This window comes from Cornus florida, unplaced genomic scaffold, assembly GCF_030987335.1.
Source record: "Cornus florida cultivar Cherokee Brave unplaced genomic scaffold, ASM3098733v1 CherokeeBrave_3.0.0_Hap2_Chr06, whole genome shotgun sequence".
NCBI lineage: Eukaryota > Viridiplantae > Streptophyta > Magnoliopsida > Cornales > Cornaceae > Cornus > Cornus florida.
This window is the reverse complement of record NW_026775576.1, coordinates 105271766-105295098: the sequence shown is the minus strand read 5'-3', so window position 1 is coordinate 105295098 and position 23333 is coordinate 105271766. Positions and strand designations below refer to the sequence as shown.

Genomic DNA, 23333 nt, shown 5'->3' with positions numbered 1-23333 from the left:
GTAATACCTCAAAAAGAATTTTCATAAAAGTAAATGAGAAATTCCATTTGATAAAATGGCACAAAATACCAATTTTATTTGTAGAAAGTGATTCTTGGGCTTGCAAGCCCGTTTGAGTGTTACGAAAAGCTACTCAAACCAGCCTCTAATATTTTTTTGTCACATTTGATTATAAAATTTAAAGCAATATATTAAGAATAAGTACCATTACTCATATAACATGTTCAAATCTTTATAAAAGAATGCATATTTCATAAAAAATAAAATAAAATAAAATAAAAAATAAAAATTCAACCCGCGTTGTGTTTGAAAAAAATAATTTATTATTCGGAATTTAATAAAGGAGACGAACCTCCATCTCTAACAATTTGATAATGCATCTAGTAATAATAATTAGTGCGAAAACGAGAGAATTTTCCCTTCCTTGGAAAAAACAAACTGCACGTTCATATGACGTGCCATGGACACGTGTGAGAGCGGTTCCGAAAAGTTTTAGCTCAGAACGAGTTCGAGCCTAAACTCTGAACCAAACACGGTCAAAATTTATGAGCACTTAGACTTTGGGTTCGAATGTGAACGGGCTCAACTGAAACAACATTAACCTCTCTACTCTCTCTCATTTTCTCTCTCAATCACACCGAGGCAAGATCAGTAGTGTCTTCTTCTTCTTCTTCTTCTTCTCACACGTCTGATCAGCCTGTCTCTGGTAAGAACTTTCTCTCTCTCTTTCTGTCTATACATATATGCGTATACATATACATACATATATTTATGCATTTGCATATGCCGGCTTCTCTTAGAATTAGATTTTAGGGCTTGGATGTAACAACGACCTGACATTTTTCTAAATAGATTTTAGGGCTTGAATCGGGAGGAAGGCCGTTCGATTTCGATTCATGTATATGTATCTCTATATATTTGATTTTATTTTAGTTCATCAACTGCTTTATTCAGCTGGCTTAGTAATTTTCCCAAATCGAAATTTATTTAAGACATAAACAAACAAAGCGAGACAATGCTTTCTTTCACGGTTCGGAGCTTTTCATTTCCCACAATCTTGCGTTTTGCTATGTGGTGCTGTGTATATATATGTTGTTTTCCTTTGATAGATGCCATGTAGTGCTAAAGAGTAAAGATTTTCTTGGCATAATCACTTTCTTTTCAGTTTATAGAATGTGTGGATTCCTCTTTTTAGAGAATTTCTATTCAGAATATCCACACAAGTATCTATTATAGTGGTTAAATTTACCAAGTTCAAGTTATATATATTAAAAAATAAAAAATAAAAAAAGAAATGCAAAACCACGGGTGTGCTTGGTTCAGTTTTCTGTTTTTTAATCACTTTCTTTTCAGTTTATAGAATGTGTGGATTGCTCTTTTTAGAGAATTTCTTTTCCCAATATCCACACAATTATCAATTATAGTGGTTAAATTTACCAAGTTTGAGATATATATATAAAAAGAAATGCAAAACCATGGGTGTGCTTGGTTCAGTTTTCTGTTTTTGAAGAACTGAAAATTAGAAAACTGTACAAAAAACCTGCTTGATAAATAGTTTCTGAGAACTGTTTTCTGAAAATTCAGTTTTATATTTTCTAAGTTCTTAAAAACTGTTTTTCAAATGACAAACCAAGCAGGCCCATGTTTTTTAATGTTTCGGGTTTTTCTTTTGGCCTGTACCCTCTCAAGATTGATTGGCATATTAAATTTCCCTTCATGTGTGGATTGTTGTGCTATTACTAAGAATTGGATTTATTTACAACTTTAGGCATAATCCAATTAGAAGAAACTATGGATCCTTCAGAACTTAGGTACTTGGAAGATGATGATACTCCGACAATGAAAACAATAAAGGGTGCAACTTCAGGTCTAGTTGCCGGAACCATTTGGGGAACTATTGTTGCTACTTGGTATGATGTGCCTCGTGTCGAGAGAAGTGTTGCACTTCCAGGGCTCGTAAGGACCCTGAAGATGATGGGTAACTACGGGATGACTTTTGCTGCTATTGGGGGTGTTTACATTGGCGTAGAACAGTTGATGCAGAATTATAGAATGAAGAGAGATTTTGTCAATGGAGCTGTTGGTGGTTTTATTGCTGGTGCTACTGTTCTGGGTTACAAAGGTGAGATATTATTATTAATTTATTTATTTTTGATAAGTAATATAGAGATATTATTCTTTTTCAATATGTTTTGAGGCTTAATGCAATTGAGTTATTGCTGTTGACTTTATCATGTGGCATTAAGTTGTGAGAAAGCTGGTTTTGTTTTGATATTGATGGATTTGTTCTTTACTGTAAATATTTCAGTGATTTTATAACTTTTTTGAATTATTTTCTAATTTTTTTACTTGCTTTAATGAGAGTTAGGGAGGTTAAAACAATTCATGGATCTGGCAGCTATTACCATTAAGGCATTAAGTCATTCCATTACAACCTGCATCTGTTACAAGACCAACTGTCGCCAATTTGGCACCTGTTTGTGTTATTTTAATCTTGCTCATGGTTGATGTTGGTTTTGAATCCTTATTTTTACTTGTCCAAAAAAAAGGAATGTGGCTCCTGTTCTTTGGATGATAATTGTGATGGTTCTTGGTCAGTTTTTGCTCTTCAATTATAGACATGTAGTAAGGTTGGAGCTTACAATGAGATTAAAAAACTTCAGTTACTTTTTGAGCTAATGAGTTGTTTAAAGATATATGCCCATTAGATATTATACCTCTTGCATAATTTAGGACTCTGTTCTTCGCGATAAAATTCGTGTTTGCTTGATTTTATCAAGATGCTTATTAAGGCCTGCTGTTTAAATGCTATGGTTTGTAAGAAACCCCAGATAGTATAAAAGGCGTTCTTTAGCAACTACATATAGCCACCACCACTGGACATTTTGAAAGTATAATAGCTACATGCGACAGCAATTCATTTAAATTCCTAAGTGAAGAGGCAGTTGATGCATGTTATTGGGAAACCCTGTGTCCTTTTTGAGGTGTTCTCAAATGGAATTATCATCATGTCGTCTTCTTAAAGTTTGAGACTCCAAAATGTTGGGACCAGCAGCTGGGAACAATAAGACCTCCAGGGACCACAGGTCTCTTTTTTAATGGTAACCCTAAAGTATATTCATGGTGATTGATAAGCTATGAGCAAGGGCAGACTGCCAGACCCAAAAAATTCACTTGGAAGGTCGTACTAATAGTATAAAAATAAATTTTAAAAAAGAATAAATTGTGCTAAAATTTTCTTTACCACTAAAGTTTTAATAAATATTAAAGAAGATCTAAAATAAGATTATTTTAAAATCAGAAGCTTTTTTTAACCCATTAATGACATTGTATACTACTTCTTGCTATATACAAAAATACATCGAGCCAATTTTGGTATAGTTATGTACAAAAATGGACGAAAAAAATTAACAATGTCATACATGTAGTCAAGTATGACATTGATATTTACAAAAGGGAACAAGAGTAGAAAAATCAAATTTCTACTATAGAAGCTATGCCCGACAATCTTTTAGTAAATAAAAATCATCAATTACCCAATCCAAGCTGAAATCCTCAACAATTTCTCTAACAACTAAGTAATTTGCAACTCCATCATGTTATGAAGTTTCAACAACTATTATACATCGCGAATATGACATAATGGATAATGCATATCAAATAACAAACATCCAAATTATTTACAAGTTAATTGGTATAGAGCATCAAATTTTTACATACAAATAGAAAACAACATAGTTACTTAAAAAAAAAAAATAGAAAACAACATAGTAAGCTATCAAAAAGACTGTTCCACTCTTGTCAGAGGTTAAGAGTGTATGTGTAGGGTCCTTTCTACGGATGATTCATTCAGTGTCTCCGCTGTTTAATAGGAAGAGGTTATTTATGTCATCACCACCATAAAATTTATGAATTTAATGTGGAGGATGATGTAATAGAAAAGTTTTCACTTGTGCGGTGTCTCATGAGTTGCTCCGATTTTATTATTTCTTCTAAGTATAGTTTGCTATATCTAATTGGTATTAACCTGACCCGGGTTCCGTATTGTTCTTTTGTTATGAATAAACCATCTATATATTATCTTAGACGCATATTGTCTTTTCATTTTGGCCTTTGAAGGATTTTTATGTTTTTTGAAAATATGCATCACTACAACCACCACCACCACCAATCCTTTTCCCAATTACTGAAAATATGTGTTACTGAGTCTCATTTTTTCATTTTGACCATAAAAGGAGTTCTGAGTTTTTGAAAATATGGTTTAGCTTGTCGAAAATTAATAATTATTTGTTAAATGCATGAAATACCCCTATTGGACATAAGAAATCAGGATATGTGATACGTATCCCGCATGTTTTGTCGGACACCTAGTATGCAGATATGAGAATTCTACTACTAACATAATTGTGCGTAAAATCTTTTATGATGCTCCTTTTGTTACATCATTGTTCCAAAACTAGTGAAGTGCCCATGTTGAAAGCACTATGTTATGTAATAAAACAATTTTACGCTGAAAAATGAAGGATCATATAATCCTTCTGTTTCCTTGGTTTTAGATATTTGATAAATTTTATGGCTAGATGGTATCCACCCCTGGGCCCTGACAAACGACGAACATATATGAGTCCATTTAACATAGCATTTGACCTAGTCATACTCTATGTTGTGCTCCAAAAATTGATCCAGGTTTGTGTTGTGAGACACTGGATTTAGTTCATGTTCGAAGAAAAATCTTCAAATTATGTAGGTCATTGTGTTTGACAGTGACACAACTTTAGACCTCGTACTCGATTAGAAACAACAGATTTGATTGTCAAATTCATTTTTGAAGCTGGAATTTTCCTAATTTCACAAGCTTCCTTTTTTTATGCTGCATTGAGGGACAGCAGATACATTAATAATCATACATCATCATCATTTATGCTAATTTTCACTCTAGTGGCGATGAATTAGAACATATTGAAGACATGCAAAAGCATATCAGAGTTAAGATATCACCTTATTTTTAGTTCATTATTTAAAATTAAATCATTGCGAAGGTTGCAAGAGGAACTTTTATGGGTCCCATATGGGTGCATCATCATCATCCTTGACTGAATGCTATATGAATGGGTGTGCATAAATAGGGATTAATTCTCTAATCCATGTTTATCATGTCAGCCTCCGCTTCACTTCAGCAAACATTATTGGGTTTTGTTTTGGCTAACACAGTGCCTCTTTTACAGGAAGGAGCATTCCAACAGCACTTTCTGCAGGAGCTGCCCTGGCAGTAACTTCTGCACTGATTGATGCTGGAGGTCAGACCGCGAGAATCGACAATGGTAAGGAGTACTACCCTTACACCACCAAGAAGAGGCCCAATGTCAATAACTGATCACTCTATGCTTCCGTTAAAAAGGAAGAAGACATTGGCATGTTTATGTGAGAGAACTGATCACTTTTCTTTAACCTGTTTGTATGTTGTATTTGGAGATGTGACCATACTCTTGGGTTATCTTTGGTTAGTGTTTCTTATTTTCAGTTCTTCCTGTTGGAAAGGACTATCCAAATAAATACTGTTAAATTCAGCTATGAGTTAAGATTCACCTAACCTGTTGCCTCAATCTCTCTGCTGATGGAGTTAAGATTCTGCCCTACCTCTCTAAGCATGGACTTTTTACCGGTGCTCTCTGATATTATGGCTCTCCAATATAGCAAAAAATTGCAAGTTTAGAAAACTGACTTGAAAAGTGTCTGTTCAGAATCCGAAGCATTTTTCAAAGTTATTGAAAACTATATTTAGTAAACTGAATGAAACAATAAGGGATTCTTTATGAATGCATTTAGGTTCTGCTTTGTTGTTTAGTGAGGAAAAGAAAATAGAAAAGGAAAAAAGTAGTAAAGGAAAGGAAACCTGTAACGCAGTTTCTATGTGACTAGTCATATAACTGGTTGGAATGGAATTGGAGTTAAGAGGAGAATAAACAAGCAAACTCCCCTGAAGACAACATGAAGCCATGCTTGGTCTTATATATTTAATTTTAAGGACTTGTATGATTGATCTAAAAATAATTAGTAAAATGGTAAATAGGATAACCTTTTAAAGCTGATTGAATAAGTCGATTTGATCTGTCAAGCAACTGTGTTTCTTTTCAAAGCCTTTTTCTCCCTCCTACATTACTTGAAGGCTACGAGAAAAAGAGCACGGGTATGACTCGCAAACATTCACGATTGGGACTCGGGGGCAATTTGGCGACGAAAAAACTACAACTACTTGAATAAAGGGCAGAATTAAAAAGACATTCATCCTGAGAGATTAAAGCTGCTTTATTCTCTATGAAAGATGGGAAAAGACCTGCAGCAACTTCCACAACCTCAAACACAACAGATACATAATTTGATTGTGCTCAGTTATTGTAATTGACATTCCGATACCATCTAAAATATATTCTGCTTCGTTTTTGGTGAATTACAAAACTAATTCAGTACTCGGGGAAAAGAAAAGAAAAGCAAAATAGAAAAAAACCTAATTAAGCACCATATAATTGCATATATTTGTTGGTTGCAGACTGGGAATGTTCTTTGATCGCTTGATGGCTATAAACGAGATAGATTTGAACTCACGGGGAAGTGTGGAACTAAAATAGCAGCTTCAGGTTCTATGTTGACCACTTCTTCATCTCTTCTAGGCTGAGTTCTAGTAGCCTCTGATACACGGGAAGAGCGATAAAAACAGCAAAAGATGGCCGATAAGAATCCCATCTGTGTATCTTTAGCTGGTGGATGCTGTTGACCTATGTCACAGACTTCTTATGTGGTGTTTTGAGCAGGTTTAGACTTTCTACCATTCACTATGTAAGATCATTAGTAGTCACTTTCATACAATTATCCTTTCCAACACTTGGTAAAGGTTTTTTTCACTTACTTTTTGTTTTCACTTACTTTTTGTTTTCATAAACCTACTCTAATGGCTTTTTAAATTTTATATATATATATATATATATATGGAAATTGCTCTCATCCACTGTCTTTGGGAATCAAACAGTCTACCTCCAGTTGGAAATTAAGCTAATACTCAATGGTTGCAGGCTTGCAGCTAATAACTTTCACAAAGATGCTGAAATAATCTTCGAAAAACATCCCCAAAACATTGTTAATAATTCTTGTTTGTATCGGTAAAGTTACCTCAGCATAAATGATCTTTTGAACAGAAATAAAGATTATTACTCTGATTCGACTCACAAATTTGAAGAAACTTAAAAATCGATTCAACCAAGAGTTTGGAGTGGTCTCCAACAAATCCAGACACAAACCATGACAATTTATACGTCTAACCGTTGCCTTTTCTTTTATCCAAATCCAATCAAACTCTCGACTCTTCCAGCAACATTCCCATTTCAACTCATTGGAGATCAGGAGCTAATCGACTAAAGAAAAGCAGAACTTACAAAGAAATAAAAAATAAAAATACATATTTCTGACAACAGAACAGCTAAAACACAGTGTTTAATGAAAATCCAATATTTTGGATTTCACAATGATACAAGAAGAATCTTTTCATAGGGAAAAAATTACAGTAAGAAACTGTTTTCTGATTCCATTCTGCACAACAATCTCAGTGCATTAGTACGTTCATCATTGCAAATTGCATAGAATCTTACCCGCCAGCAGTACCAACAGAGATGGCAAAAGGAACTTGCCCCACTCAAACTTGAAAAGAGAAGAAAAACAAGAAAGTTCCCCTTTTGTTCTATTCGTTGATTGTACCACAACATCATACACAGCTGAGATCAATTCAAACAGTAGTGTGTGAATTGATCTCAGCCATCCACTGCAGTACATTGCTGCAATGCAGAGGAGCTGGGTTCCATCATCAGACAGTTTCAATCACCTTGTAGGCAGTAAAGCTGCCGGATATTTCCCGAGGCTGTCAAAGCATTAAAACTTTATCTTACTAATATGTGATGTGTTACCAGATTCTACAACATAAGATGTAGAAATATTCAACAGGGTATGCATATTAAATTCCCAAAACATGTGATCTCCAGTAAACACAACATACATATGTTATAAAGAAAGGCAACAGAAGATTTGAGTAAGACAATTACCATACAACCAGTCTTTGAAGTATACGTGGAGTGCACTTGATACTTCTCGTTTCTTACTCTCTTCAAGCTGTGTTTCCCTCAAATTTTGCTTAATCTCCACTAAATTTGAATGCTGGTATAAAAAGATGTCACTTAATCAAACATTTGCTTATTTAGTTAAGACTAATTGCAAACCGGCACGTCACTCGCAATACATTAAGAACAAGCCGACCCTATTACTACAAACAAAGACGAAATGATCTTACAATAATCAGTAGGGTTTGGAGCACATACATTTCTCTGCTGAGATGCCATATATACATCTGGCAATGGAAATGGATTATCTTTTGTGGACCCGGAGGATTCACCTCCAAACCAGTTGGGAATCTGTACATAAATAAGACTTGTATGTTGGTATGCAACACAACTTTAATAATTAAGGCATGTAGATTAAAATTAAACTCCCTCAGCCTCCTGAAGGGAGAGAGCAGAGTAACAAAACATCTGAATATTGTACAGATTTGAACTAAAAGTGAGTTTAAGATAAAGATTAGGCAGAACTTGAGAAACAAACATTTGAAGCATGAAAAGATAAATATATTCAAGTCCAACAACACAAAATCAAATTATTTCACACCCCCTTGTCAAGCAGCCTACAAAAAGTGTAGAACATACCAAAAAATTTGTGAATTGATCAGGGTCTAGACGTGTAGCAGATTCAGCTTGAGCATCAGAGATTCCTGCTGAATGAGATAATGAATCATGTGGATCAACCACTCCTAGTGCCACAGGCTCGTCCCATCTGTTGATAGTTGCTTCAATACCAACTTGACTCATGTGCTCCTCCAATTGCGAGTAAAATGTATTATATGGTGCCACCTGATTAAAATTAAATAGAATGAAAAAGGATATTCCAACCATCAATCTCAAAAGCATTAAAGGTAAGAAGAGAAATAATTGATGATAACAGTGAATTATTTTCATTACAAGATAGCAACCTTACAACCCAAATAATATTATTGGTATTTATTACCAGCTTCAGAACTAAAACTAGATTTACCTAAGACCATAGTTACATTAGCCTTAAGATCAATTCACAGGTAATTTTCAAAGGCGTTGTCATTTAGAGGTGATCGGAACACAGTTTCCAGTGGGTAAAACTTTAACAAATATATGTATGAAGTGTGGAACCGCACCAAGTTGCCCCTGGAAGCACCTCAACCGCAGTAAGCTGAACAAGTTAGACGAGAAAGATGCATGAATATAGACTTATGGGGCTTTGGCTGCCCCAAAATAGTTGACAACTACATTACATTTACATGGCATTTGATTGATACGAGTACTTAGTACTGGAATAACAAAATTACCACGGGAACCAAAATAAAATATACATGAATTTGATATCCTACACTGCCTTTTAAGGCAACTTAAGAAACTATGAAAGATATATTTATTCTCTGCTCCAGTATTGCATAAAAAAACACAACTCAATCCAAATCACACTTATTAAGTGATTTAATACAGTACCAAGGGACATGCGAACACCATTAATTGAGTTCCTTAAACTTTGTGCAAACGAATATATGGTGCGATCAATCAACTAGACAAAGACTAGACAAAGACTTAACAAAGCAGCTTTCATGCAGAAAAACAAGCTCTGGATAGAGGAAAGAACAATATTGCAAAAACACAGGCCACTGAGACAGATAGTGTGTGTGTGTGTGTGAGAGAGAGAAAGAGAGGCTGTCAATTTGATGCTATTGTTTATCACACCGAGAGTCATTTCCCTGGCCTTGTCACTTTTTAGAAAAAGAAATTCCAGTCAATCAAGATGGTTAAAAAGAAAAAGTAATGTGAATTCTAATGTCTGCTCTTGCTGTGCTGCCTATATATTACATACTTTCATAACTAAAGCTTTATTTTAGAGAGAGGAGGGGGGGAAAGAAAAAAAAAGGAGAAAGAACAGGAAAGAACCTCTTCACTTTCTTTTTCTTTTACTCTAGTTCAGTTTGTGCTTGGTAAGAACATAATAATGCCTAAAAAGTGCATAAATTTTGACTCAATTAACAGAGAAGCTACCTTGTCCGTGCGTGTAACACCACACTTCTTACTAACGAGACACCTAGACACCTGGCCTTGTGACTTTTTAGAAAAAGAAATTCCAGTCAATCAAGATGGTTAAAAAGAAAAAGTAATGTGAATTCTAATGTCTGCTCTTGCTGTGCTGCCTATATATGCTGCTAAAACTATAATCTTAACATACTTTCATAACTAATGCTTTATTTTAGAGAGAGGAGGAGGGGAAAGAAAAGAAAAGGAGAAATGCTCCTGCTGTGCTGCCTATATGTGCTGCTAAAACTATGGTCTTAACATACTTTCATAACTAATGCTTTATTTTAGAGAGAGGAGGGGGGGAAAGAAAAGAAAAGAAGAAAGAACAGGAAAGAACCTCTTCACTTTCTTTTTCTTTTACTCTAGTTCAGTTTGTGCTTGGTAAGAACATAATAATGCCTAAAAAGTGCATAAATTTTGACTCAATTAACAGAGAAGCTACCTTGTCCGTGCGTGTAACACCACACTTCTTACTAAAGAGAAACCTAGACATTTTTACATTTTTAATCGACTAAATCAAGTACCACAATGGTACACTCAACTCGAAGCCGTTAGGGAACTAAGTGGTTTGCTTGTGTCATATTTCCAGTCACACGGTCATATAAACCCATGAACTTGTGCCTTTGATCACATTTTTCAAGTTATATAAGACAAAACAAAAGTGTGATTGTAAAATGGTTAATGACATACAGTGTTAAAAAAGATTGAAACATCAGGACAACAAATTCACCCTACGACTATATTGATTTATAGCGAACCATAGTCATATACATGGTTTTAATCATAAATCGAGTATTACAATTTCAAGGTAATCCATGTGCTTAAAAAGCATAACATTTCCTGGGGAACATTATAAACCACAAGTTACAAAAGAAGAAAAAAAATGTGGTAGTGCTGGCATAAATTTGTGCTTTGCACGGGAACGACACACTCACCTGCAGCTTATGATTATCGCCTACAACAAGGGGCCGTTGGTTTACCCCCAAAAAAAATACACACTCACGACAATTGGCAATACATATTCGTTTTGCTGCTGTAACCACATGAACTCGCTCACAGTGTTCGACTCTTACAGCCTGGAGAACACATCAAAATTAATAGAAGACGGAATCATTTGACATTACAATATGCAATTACATCATAAATAAACTAATACAATGGGTTCTCTTAGAATAAATTACAAATTATTATAAAGAAGCTAAAAACCTAACAGATCCGGGACATGTTTACTGTCTAAAAGATGCAAAATTGCATGAACCGATCCAATCAATTAAACATAAAATTCCTTTTTTTTGATGACATAAGCCCCACTAAATTAGGCAATAAGAGTATTTTTGTTTTTATAAGGGTAAAAATAATTCAAAACAATGGGAAAAAATCCAACTAGGATACTGTTCCTGGGGACATGCCACTTGTAAAACTGTAAGGATTGCATGGAATAATGTAGAGATGCTGTCAATGGGAATAACGAAGTGGTGGAGTCAGATACCTACACAAAGATGACATGTGACCAATTTCTTTCAAAGGAGTGCAACTTGCATTTACTGGACAATAATTGGGATAGTTGGAACTTGGAACTAAGGCTATGGAATTCAAGCGTGATAGATAAAAACTTGACCTCCTATTACAGCAATCATTCTCATAATCATAATGTCCATACCAAGATTTAGGTAAGAGCACAGAAATCGAATTATGCAATTCCAATTGATAACAACAGGAGAAATATTTTCACTTTTCAAGCATAGGGATGCTGTATCCAGTTATTCTAGGGAAATCAGGAAATTATTGCAATGTTTAGAACAAACGTATAACATTCCTACACTTTTATAACTACCTTGCCAACAGCTCCAAGAACAACAGTTGCATCAGAGCATCCATAGATGGTGGCATATCTTAAAGGTGCTAAAATGTAAATGACAGAATCATGGCAATTCACAACCTGCAAATATACAACACTATATTAGAAGTGACAAGAGCTAAAGAAACTTCTTGCAGTGAGCAAATGGGAACTTCAAGCTGCAATAGTATGCACAGAGCATGAAAGAACAAAGTACGGAAAAGAACTAAACCGGAAGGTCACAAATATTTCGAGTGCTTATGGCAAGACATTGCAACAATTGTGACAAAGCTATGGGGTGACAACTTGACTCAGGCTGTTGAAAGATTAACAAAGTTTATACCAGGCTACAACTTGGGTCTGTTAAATTCTAGTATTGTCAAGAGTCATCAAAGGTCCAAAGAGGAGTTAAACCGCTAAGAGTTACCCGAACAAAGAATCAATCCCATGGGAGGTAAGAGACATGCACCAACTCTCTTCTCTTCCTCATATGGCATACGATTTTTCTCTCTTGCAATGCTATCTTAACCATTTGTTGTTACATAAGAATCATAACAATAAGCCAATATATATATATATATATATATAGTGCCTTCAATGCTACAAAGTGCTTGTTCTTGGTACAAGGGCTTGAAAAATACACTAGGAGACATAAAACACCTGTAAAGATGTATAGTCCAATAAAAATTTACACTAAATTTGGACTCCTTACAATAATTAGTTTAAGCCCTGCCTACATGAGGTGTTTATAATAGACATGCTGCAGTAAATATCACCATCCTCAAATGCATGGATGACATATAATGCAACTGAACTGTATATTGTGATATAGTGAATTACTTATATTCGATAATAAAACAATTCGACAGCCCAAAAGAAATATAAATCGTAAAAATGTTATCAGGATTTTTTTAAGTACAAAAGATCACATTTAAGAGCAATTGCCCCTATCTTGAGACATCACTTAAGATGGTTGGTGAAGGAGTTCTGTTAAGCGCAAGATAAGCATTTAGTTTTTATTAATGGTTAGGATACTTTCCAAATAGCAATAAATAAAGTATTTATGCACATTGAATTAAGTAATTCTCTAAGTTTATATGTCAAAAATTCCATTTTAAAAAAACTTCTGATTAATTATGTTGCATATCTTGAACTGCTTCGATCCTACATTGATTTAATTGAATTTAAATGCAAACAAAAATATATATCTATTTTGATTTAGCTAATCCATTGAATTGATCGGCTCAAAACTTTCTTTATTTTGATATTGACTAGTTTTGTTGCATTTATTAAACCTTTTCCTATACTTAATATTTACTGCTTTTTCATTTGTGTGCCTTACTTCAATCAGGCACTCACCTTAAGTTGCACCTTGCGCTTAGGTTCTACTGCTCTAGGATACCTTGGCACCTTAGTACGCTTTGAGCCTTTTATAACTAGAGTTTGAACGAATTAAAGTCTATGTCTGATATGAATGTACATACATATAATTATAATTGAATATATATATATATATATATATATATATATATATATATAATATGCAAGAAAAACTAGTGAACGTCACAATAGGAAAATTTTCAGCACATCAGTTCACTGGCTAAATCAATGTATGTAATACAAAACTAGTAAAAAAAAAAGAAGAAGAAGATTTCTTGGACCATCAATTAGAAGGGTCAACTGAATCAAGAGATGAATGAAAATTAAAAAATAGAGGCATGCTTATTTTAGCCTAGAACTTGTTAACAAGAGCATGTGAGAATTTTATGTGTGCTGAAATGTGTGTGTGTGTGTGAATAGAGGCATGCTTATTTTAGCCTAGAGCGTGTGAGAATTTTATGTGTGCTTAAATGTGTGCGTGTGGTGGTGGTGGTGGTGGTGTCTGTGTGTGTGTGTGTGTTTGGGGGGGGAGAGATGGGGGGATTATATTTAAGCACTTGGACTATTTGGCAACAAGCTTAGGACTTATAGGTAGCACAGTAAATATTTAATCAGATATCAATTGAATCAATTCTTTTTTTTTTTTTGGTTTACTATTTATTTATTTTGAAAGGGGTGTAGTTTGTTCATCAAAAGAGGGGGCACAACCCTCATAAACATGGAGCATACTGCATACAGAAGAAGATATTATTCAGACAGAAAATGACATCATTGACATGTAATGTTTCAAGATCTATAGTTAAGCACAAAGCAAGTTAAACTATTTACAATCGACCTAACCTTTAAAGAAGAACAGTTAAGATCAGATGCTTGTTTTAAGTATGATGATTTAGAGATCCCCTCAATAAAACTTGGACCTCCGGAACTGGTTGAAGCCTTGACTGAACTTGTGCAGGCATCAGCCATTGGGACATCCTGATCAGAAGCACTGGGTGGCCCATTTTCTTTGGCAGAAACTCTTTCAGAACTATGCTCCAAAGCAGAAGCTATGCTCTGAAGCAGCCAATCATGAACTTGTGCTGCAGGAACAGGAACAGCAGGCATGTCGGGATCTGAGTTTGCAAAAAATGGAGAGGCCTGGCTCAAAGGAATTCTTTCAGATCCTTTTTCACCAAAGTAAATCAGAAACTCAAGGTGCTCAAACTTTTCCATGGTCAAAACCTGGTAAAATGGAGGTAAATTAGCTTGTCAAAGGATGAATAAGAAATCAGCAAAACTTTCAAGCACAAACAAACTATAAGCTGTGCTACCCAAACTCGGGTATGGGTTTCAGACAAGGGTGTTATCTAGGTGTCGGTTTCTTAAAATTTAGGATATGTGGATATGGATAATAAGTCAAAAAGTCCATGAAATAATTGTTAAAGAAACGGTTTAAAATGATGAATTAGGAGAAAAGGAAAAATTAAAAAAGAACATATAATATTTGGGCAATTGTTATAATGGGCATTAATTTTTAGGTAATTATGTAGTCATAGAAATTTTGGAGTAGAGCTACAATTATAACTTTTTAATATTATACAAATACGAAGTATGGCTTCAGTTTCATTCTCGCCGCTGCTCATTCAAGTCTCTGCAAAACCCTAGTAGTTCAATCAGCAAATAAAACCCCTTGTTTATCGTCCTGGCAACCTTTTCCGACTACGATAGGGATGATTTTCAAGTGGGAAGACATTGATAAAGCATTCGAAAACATTTTTGCCTCTGACAAAGATGAACTGTGTGAATTGGTTAGTCTTTTTTCCTTCTTCTTTTTTCCTTCTTCTTCTTCTAGATGAGCAGCCGAGTCGAACTCATATCTTGCACCATGTCCATGTCGTGTCTTGTTGACACGGGTACGGGGTACTCTAGGATAAAGTGGCAAGTCAAGGTGACATGGACTATAAGTGTAATGAAACAAATACATATAATTTTAAGTGAAAGTAAAACTCAAATTAAAAAAGTGTTTTCTCTAATCTCCATACAGTTATCATATCCTTTAAAAACTAGCTTCCAATATGATTTTCATTTAACAAGCTATTCAAGTGATTTATTATTTTATTTCACATTTTCCTCCATCATCTTTCGCACTGGCTTCCAGGCACGGACGCACAATAGGACGCCCCCCCTGGATTTTTTATTTTTGCATTTTATACTTCAAATTTTTTAAAATTTATGAAGATGCCCCGATTAAAATTACAGTTCGCCCCCACTGGATTTTATTTGTTTTGCACTTTATACTTCATACTTTTGAGAATTTATGAAGATGACCCACTAAAATTACAAAAATAGACCCCACTCTATAAGTTTACCCCTACAAATTAAAAGGCCGCCCCCCCTCACGAAATTTTCTGGGTCCGTCACTGCTGGCTTCCCTCTCCATTAACTTTGCAAGTTTATATATATTCTACTCCCCAACCAATCTTTTGTACATTATTTATTTGCAAATCATTATATATATATATATATATATATATATATATATATATATATTAAATAAGTATTTGCAAATCATTATATACCATGTTCTTAACTTCTCTCACAACATTTTACTACTTTCTCTGAATGCAAATCATTATATACTATGTTATTAACTTCTCTTACTCCGTTTTACCACTTTCACTGCATATTTGTATTTTTCAAAAGTTTCTTCAATTTTATTTTCTTGTCAAAATTATAACATTGTCTTTTTGTTTTCATGACCCTATTCTTGTCAAATATAAAAATTATGACTCTAAATAATGCATTAGTACTTCTAGCAACAAAACCCAAAGTTTTATTTGCGGTATTTATCATTTGCAATTCACACTCTTCATTTTTAAAAAATTATTATTAAATATATTATTGAGAATAATCTATCAATAATTTTATATTCTCGCGATTGTGATACATTCATCAATTCCGTTCCTTGGTAATACATAATAACAGTCGCATAGAGATCAGTGGTGCATAATGCTACATAATATGATCAATAATCTTATTCTGCAACAGTTGCAAGCATCAATGACTGTCCAAACAAATTGAATAAAAAATGTGAATTGAATTCTCAGAGATTACAGAAAAATAAAATCAGTGTAGTACAGTTAATTGTCATTTACTTTATCATGTAAGTAAAATAACTGAATTATCGTTATTTAAATCTAATGCAGTGGACTGACGTCACTGACCAAGTAATGCATGACATACAGACATTGTACAATATATTCATTTCACATACCTAATTTCTGCTATCAAACTATTATAAGTAATTTTTAACAATTATATAGTTTTCCCATTCATCATATTTATATAACAAAACCGTTAAGAATTAACAAGTTGAGTCACCAATACCAGGTAACAAGGTGATATTGTGACAGTGATGATTCAGCAAGACTGATATGCAAAACCTCAGAAAATAACATCCAAAAAGCAAAAAATTTTAATGCATCCTATATAGTAACTACAAAAGCCCAAAAATTATAATTACATACATAGAATAAAATTGAGATGCAATAGATATACAAAGTGTGAATAGAACCAGAAAAGAACATCAGAAATTATGCTAGTCTTGTATTTTCCTTTATCTGACGGGCAATCATTTTTCATGATACAAAACTAATGACATTAACACTTCAAGTCTTCAACACACTAAGGAAAATAAGTATAATAATGAATGCATGAATTTTACAAACCAAAGATTCTTCGCCTTCCCCTTCCAAGGGCTCTGACAAAAGAGAGAGAATGTTGCCCAAATGCTTCTGTAGATAGGACAACTGGTGAGCCTCTTCATCTGCCTGTGATGGTATAAATCGACGGCTGTTGCTGCGAACAAGCTGCACTAAATGGAAAACAAAGCTTATTGGTAAACTCATTATCCACACCAGAACACTGTATAAAGTTCTTACCAAATACAAAAGTTTATTAGAGCAAGGAAAGTCAAAATTAGCAGTAAATATTGTGAATAAAGTATATAATATGTCCTTACACAAATCAAATGCTACTGTCAATATTGGACTCAATGAAGAAGAAAGAGGGAAACAATCTAGCAAAAACCAAAGAAAATAACCCATCTCTGCTGAATGGGGTTGGTCAAATAAATTAGTTCTTGCCACTCTGTTCTGCCTACAACATCCATCGTTTCTGTGCGTTGTGAACTTATGTTTACAATCCAAAAATTGGTCTAATATAACTGACTGATATATTTTGTAGAAACAGGTGATTTAAAGTGGCTACTTAACACAATCCAATAAGAGAGTTACACAAACGCTCAAAAATTGAACATTCATGAAGAACCCTCTTTAAAGAGCTAGAATTCTAAGTCCAATGCATAAAATAAATCAAAATTGCAATCCCCTACAACCCTTTGCAGTATACTGATTCCATCCAAATTTTCAATAAAATGGTTATAATCAATCATAACCTGAAGAACATATCAGGGTCCACCATGCGCTGAACCTGCATAGTGATTACAAATGAAATGCTTTTCATTTGCCATAACACCATTTCTTTAACAACAATTGCTTTCATAATGCCACTTCAAAACACAAACACACACGCAAAGGGGGGGGAAAGAAAAGAAAAGCAGAAAAGATTAAAGAGAAAAATATTGACATTGCCAATTAAAAATTGTCTATGTTGCCATTTCAGAAACACAAACTCATCATAATTTCCACAATGCGACATAATCAACAAATAAATAAATAAATAAATAAAATTCAAATGAACCTTTTTCACACATCCTCCCATATACCCCTCCCAAACACATCAATGCCTTCCCAATCAAAACTCCAGTTTAGATAATCAACTAAAATCTCACCTCCAACATTTTCAATCTATCAAACATAAGCATAATTTAATTACCTGTAACGGCGATAGGGCTGATAAAAAGCCATCAAACGCCGAAGTAGTCGGCCACACATCAGCCACCGCCGCCGAGTCCTTGTGTCCCTTCGGAAGCAACCGCTTATACGACTGTGTATACAAGAACAATATCAAATCATTCACATCGACTCCAACTGAGTCGATCTCGGAGGGCTTAGCGGTGACAAGCGGGTCGGAATCGGAGTGGAGGATGGAGGCAAGCGTGTCGAGGACGAGGCGGGCGTGGTCGGGAGAGATCTGGAGGGCTTCAGAGACGGCGAGCGAGTTAACTCGGTGAGTGGGTGCAGATTGGTGGACGAGACGGTCCTTGAGGGGAGCTAGGGTTTGTGTTCCATCGGTGAAGATGAGCTTGGGAATGGGGATGAGTCCGTGCTCAAATGGCTCTCTTCTTGGGTGTATATATACTGATTCTCTTGTACCTGTTGTTGATGATGTTGAAGGCGTTGATGGCTCCGTACAGTCGGTCATAGCTAGAGAGACAGAGATAGAGTGAGAGAGAGAGGGTGTGAAGAAACGAGGGTAACAGATCTTCAGAAAACGGGGAGAGAGATAGAGGGTAATGATCTGAAGGGATAGAGTTCAGGAGCATACCATGTGGTCAAGATAGGTCAATTTCTAGATGGTCCTAAAAAATCGACATTTGTAGGTTAAAAAAATCACATTTGTGTTCAATCCAATGATCGGATTAAAAAAAATAATTTGTAACAAGATTGTGCAGAATATCATCAAATGTAGGAGAAATATTTAGATTGTTAGGCCAAAGAACAGTAAATAAAAAGTTAAATTTTTTTCAACACATTTATATTCAATTATTTGCTTGTTGATTGGCCCTAAATCAATAATTGAAGATTATGTAATAATTTTTCATATTTTAAGATTAATTTGGTTTGATAAAAAAAAAAAAAAAAAAACACACACCGGGTAACGCATAACCTAGGGAAATAATAATAATGTGGTTGATAAAAAATTTTGAAATGAAGATAAAAAAAAATGAATAGAATAAAATTAAACATTATGATAAGGTTCACTGTTTTTACCCTTATTATATGAACAGAATAAAATTAAACATTATGATAAGGTTCACTGTTTTTACCCTTATTTTTATTTTTTTTTAAAAATGAAATTTAAAATACTATATGCAAGTTTTATGACATATTTTTAACCTTTTAGTCTCTTTAACCCATTCAGATACTGTATAATATTGGAAGATTGTTTTTACTGAAAATTGAATTTGTAATCCAATCAAGATTTTATTTATTTATTATTATTTTTTATAATTAACTCTTTCGTTCTACCAAGTTCCAAATTCCAACCCTTCCAGTTGCCCTGCCATGCATACCATACATTATCAGTATGTCCGAGCAATAAAAAATATATTATTTTATTAAATTGGTCCTATTTATTTATGAAAAGTATGAAAACTACTCTCCATTAATTGTTACAATAATTTTCATTTGCCACCAATGAGGCGCATGAGTCTCTCTGGGCTTGGATACTTGGGAGAAATCAAGTGGGCTTACAAATTCAGGCTTGTCCAAGCCGCATTGTCTTGGCCTGGGCCTTAATTGGTCCATTGAATTGTTCAGTTTTCTGGGCTAGAGTTGGAGTACGGTTAACAGTAGGTGGCCTGGGTTTGGGTCTCATAATAAAATTAGAACAAACTGACGGAACTTCAGGTCATGGTTATTCGTTTTGGGCTGAGCTTGGGCCTTGATATGCCGAATTTATTTTTTTATTCTTTTCTTTTTCTTAGTAAACTAGGGAGAGGGATTCGAACACATCCATACCTGCTCGAGAAACTGAGGGCTTTACCAATTTAAGCAACTAGATAATGTCCATATGCCAAATTTCTCTAAAAAAATATATATATAACATATGCCAAATTAACTGAGATTTAGCATTCCTTGTATGAAAAATAAGGCGAATAAATTTTCTTGAGGCCCTTACACAAATGAGCCAATTTTCACTCAATTTCATGCTACCAAAACATGTGAAGCCCTAGCCTAGTCAAAGAAGGCCAACCAAAGCCCTAGTTCAAACTTCCAACAGCAGTGTTCTTAGACTTTGCACCGGGTCTGAACTGACTTTATATTTTGAACCAAACATTCTAGACCCTCTCCTTGGATTCCAAGAGTTTTCTTGCTCTATAGATGACCTTTTCTTCATTAAAAGCTCAGATGAACACACGAAAATACGGGATAATGGGAAGATCATCACTGCTTAATTAAGTTTGGACAAATTATACATTAATAAACATGACACTCTTATTATTATTATTATTATAATAATAATAATAATAATATATAATATTACATTTTATATAAAGAAATGACAAAATTATCATTTTATAAAATTTAGTTGACATATATTTGCACCGTACAAATCTCATGTTAAACAATCTACATATATAATTTATCTAAATTTTTAAAAAGGTCAGTGTAATTTATCAAAAAATCAAATACAATTTACAATTTCCACAAGCGAATATTATTCTTTTTAATAGCTTTCTAATCAAATAGTGCATTAAATCTATTTATGTACTTGGAATAATTTGGAGCCAAGACTATGCTCCACTGGAGTAAATGCGTGTAACAAATTTTTTTTTTTTTTTTTTTTTTCTTTTCTTTTTGCCTAGTTTAAAAAGAACTAAGGATGAGGGAATCCGTGTAACGGGTGGGCAGTTACGTACTCATTTATCAAAAAGTTCAAACTATTGGTTAGTACTACATACACACCTATTTATACCCAATCACTTTTCCATCGGAATTCGATATGAGATAAATGACTCTTATTACATTCTCCCCCACTTAAACTCACAACGCCCTCATTGTGACTCGGGCCACCATGCCTACCCGGATTGCAAACCTTGACGCCCTCCGGGCCGAGCACTTGGTGTGACACTGAATTAAGGATTTGGTTTGCCTCTGATACCAACGGTAATGGATAGGTGCTTGCTAGGGATGGCAATTTGCCCTGCGGGGACGGGTACCCGCCCTACCCCGCCCCTTTTATAATGATTTTGAAAAACAGTTTAGCTTATTTGAGTGGGGATGATTTTTATTAATGAAAACCTGCGCGGGTTCGGGGCGGGAACTGGGGGAGATCACCCCGCCCCGCCCCATTTAAGTAGGTAAATCACCTTTATTTTCTTAGTATATATAGTTAGCTGTAGAAATTTTAAATCACATTTACTTACTTTCTCAATCGTTTTATGGGCCGTTTACTAACGATTTCACTTTCTTATTTTTACTTTCTCTAAAATCATGTTTTTGATTTCTTGAACTAAAATAGAAAGTAACATAATGTTCAATAATTTCTTTTACTTTCAATATTTTGAAAGTAAAAAATATAAAATAAGTTTAATAATTTTAATTTTAATTTTGCTTTCCTAATCTTGTGTGTAAGAGATGGGTAACAAAGTCATGTAGCTTCTCGATTCTGAAATTAGTATACACACAAACACAAATGATTACAAACACACACACATATATATATATATATGTATGTATGTATACAACCTCTGTATATAGGTGTGATTCTAGTTGAATTCACATCTGTATCTCCATTGGTCTCTAGAAAAAGTATAAAGAAAGATTGACAAGGCTGATATTCACCCCTATAGACAGACCATTTCCAAACCAAAAATCCATCGAACAACCAAAACAAAATCCATTAGTTCCTGTTAGTGAATCATCTCTCTCTTCCGATGCCGAAATCGTGGACCTCAGCCTCGTCAAAGAAATTGAAGATTCCACTGTGGGTGTTACAGAAGTGGCTTGCCTTGATCTGGGTTCGATTATGGTGATTAGTAATAGAAACGCAAAGGCTTAAATTTGATGGGTAGAAGAGTTTAGGCAGATGGAGATATGGTGGGTTCGAATTGAGAAGCTTTGAAGAACAACCATAAGCCTTCGGTTGTGTCATCCATGGTGGATTCAGGGATGAGATATGGTTCGAAGAAAGTGTAGAGAAGATAAGAGTGGCCAGCATATAGAGAAGAGAGAAGATGTCATAAACGAGACAACAACTCACGCACAACTTATTTTGGATGAACAGTGGCCCGTGTGGTAACAGTGTAGGAATCAATTTCCCGCTACAGTGCAGAAAGTATAGAAAGCATCAAAAAGTTACTTTTCACTTTCTTCATTAAAACTGATTTCACTTTCTCTTTTTAGAAATCAAAATCAATTTTATTGAACATAATTTTACTTTTATTTCTGTTTTTTCAGAGTTGACAGTAAAAAACATAAATTACTTCCTGTTAATAAATAGGCCCTTAGTGAATGACAGAGCCTTACAAACTAAGAACACTCGTACCCTTAAATTTTATGTTAAATTATTGATTACTCATTTTTTAATTATTTTTTTCAATAGTCATATAATTATATTTAAAGAAAAAAAAATTAAAAAATTAGGAGAAATTCTGGAACTAAACGGGGTGGGACGGGTGGGGGTAAAAAAAGTAAATGGGGAGGGGGATGGGGTGGAAGATCTCTCGTTTAGGCGGGAGTTTCTAAATAGTTGTGGGAGTGAGGGAGGGTATATCGGCCCAAAACTGCCCCCGTTGTCATTCCTAACGTTTGCTCATTTATCAAAAAATTCAAGTTATTGGGTAGTGTTGTATACCCACCCATTTATACCCAATTACTTTTCCATTCCGATTCGATGTGGGACAAGAGTTCCCACAAACTAAAAAAATCACCAAGTTACCAAACTTCGTGTCTAAGTTGGAATTTATATTTTTATTTATATATATATATTTTTTCTAAATGATAAAGCCACCTTCCAACTCGAACCCTTCTAGGAAAAATTATACTGTTAAGCTATAGACCTTTTTAATGGTGTGTAGGTTAAGAGAGTGAGTGGTACCACAGAATTAAATGAATGGAAACATGGGGAATATATAATGGTCACGCCAAACAGAATGGAACCCGCATTGAATTTCTATGTGGCCCGAAACAGACCCCCTAGTAGAAAAGCTTGTCTCATAAGATCAAAATTTACTATATATAGAAAACCCAATAAAAAGGCTCATGGGCTCC

General features: G+C 34.5%; 2 protein-coding genes across 3 annotated transcripts; one reads left to right on the top strand and one right to left on the bottom strand.

Moving 5' to 3' along the window:
- Positions 1–555: 555 nt before the first annotated feature.
- Positions 556–5590, top strand: LOC132313642 (outer envelope pore protein 16-3, chloroplastic/mitochondrial). The gene is made up of 3 exons (XM_059812512.1): positions 556–706; positions 1769–2122; positions 5226–5590. The coding sequence occupies exons 2-3, from the start codon at positions 1792–1794 to the stop codon at positions 5372–5374; spliced, it is 480 nt and encodes a 159-aa protein (XP_059668495.1). The 5' UTR covers positions 556–706; positions 1769–1791; the 3' UTR covers positions 5375–5590.
- Positions 5591–7224: 1634 nt separating this feature from the next.
- Positions 7225–18868, bottom strand: LOC132313638 (uncharacterized). Of its 2 annotated transcripts, XM_059812506.1 has the most exons (9): positions 18271–18866; positions 17103–17243; positions 14236–14616; positions 12013–12117; positions 11114–11254; positions 8742–8945; positions 8361–8453; positions 8088–8199; positions 7225–7906 (listed from the first exon to the last, which is right to left on the bottom strand). In XM_059812506.1, exons 1-9 carry the CDS (start codon positions 18757–18759, stop codon positions 7863–7865), a joined length of 1710 nt encoding a protein of 569 aa, XP_059668489.1. In that variant the 5' UTR covers positions 18760–18866; the 3' UTR covers positions 7225–7862. The 2 variants fall into 2 exon arrangements, with proteins under 2 accessions (XP_059668489.1, XP_059668490.1); XM_059812507.1 differs by lacking the exon at positions 11114–11254 and having other exon boundaries at positions 18271–18868.
- Positions 18869–23333: the final 4465 nt, after the last annotated feature.

Bases quoted from the DNA above. Each gene is read 5' to 3' on its own strand.
- LOC132313638 (XM_059812506.1), bottom strand. From the start codon at position 18,759: ATGACCGACTGTACGGAGCCATCAACGCCTTCAACATCATCAACAACA. The intron at 8,946-11,113 runs GTGAGTGTGTCG...AATTTTAATCAG, and splicing joins GCGATAATCATAAGCTGCAG to GTGGCACCATATAATACATT. The intron at 8,200-8,360 runs GTATGTGCTCCA...TTTTTATACCAG, and splicing joins TGGCATCTCAGCAGAGAAAT to CATTCAAATTTAGTGGAGAT.
- LOC132313642 (XM_059812512.1), top strand. From the start codon at position 1,792: ATGGATCCTTCAGAACTTAGGTACTTGGAAGATGATGATACTCCGACA. The intron at 2,123-5,225 runs GTGAGATATTAT...CCTCTTTTACAG, and splicing joins TACTGTTCTGGGTTACAAAG to GAAGGAGCATTCCAACAGCA.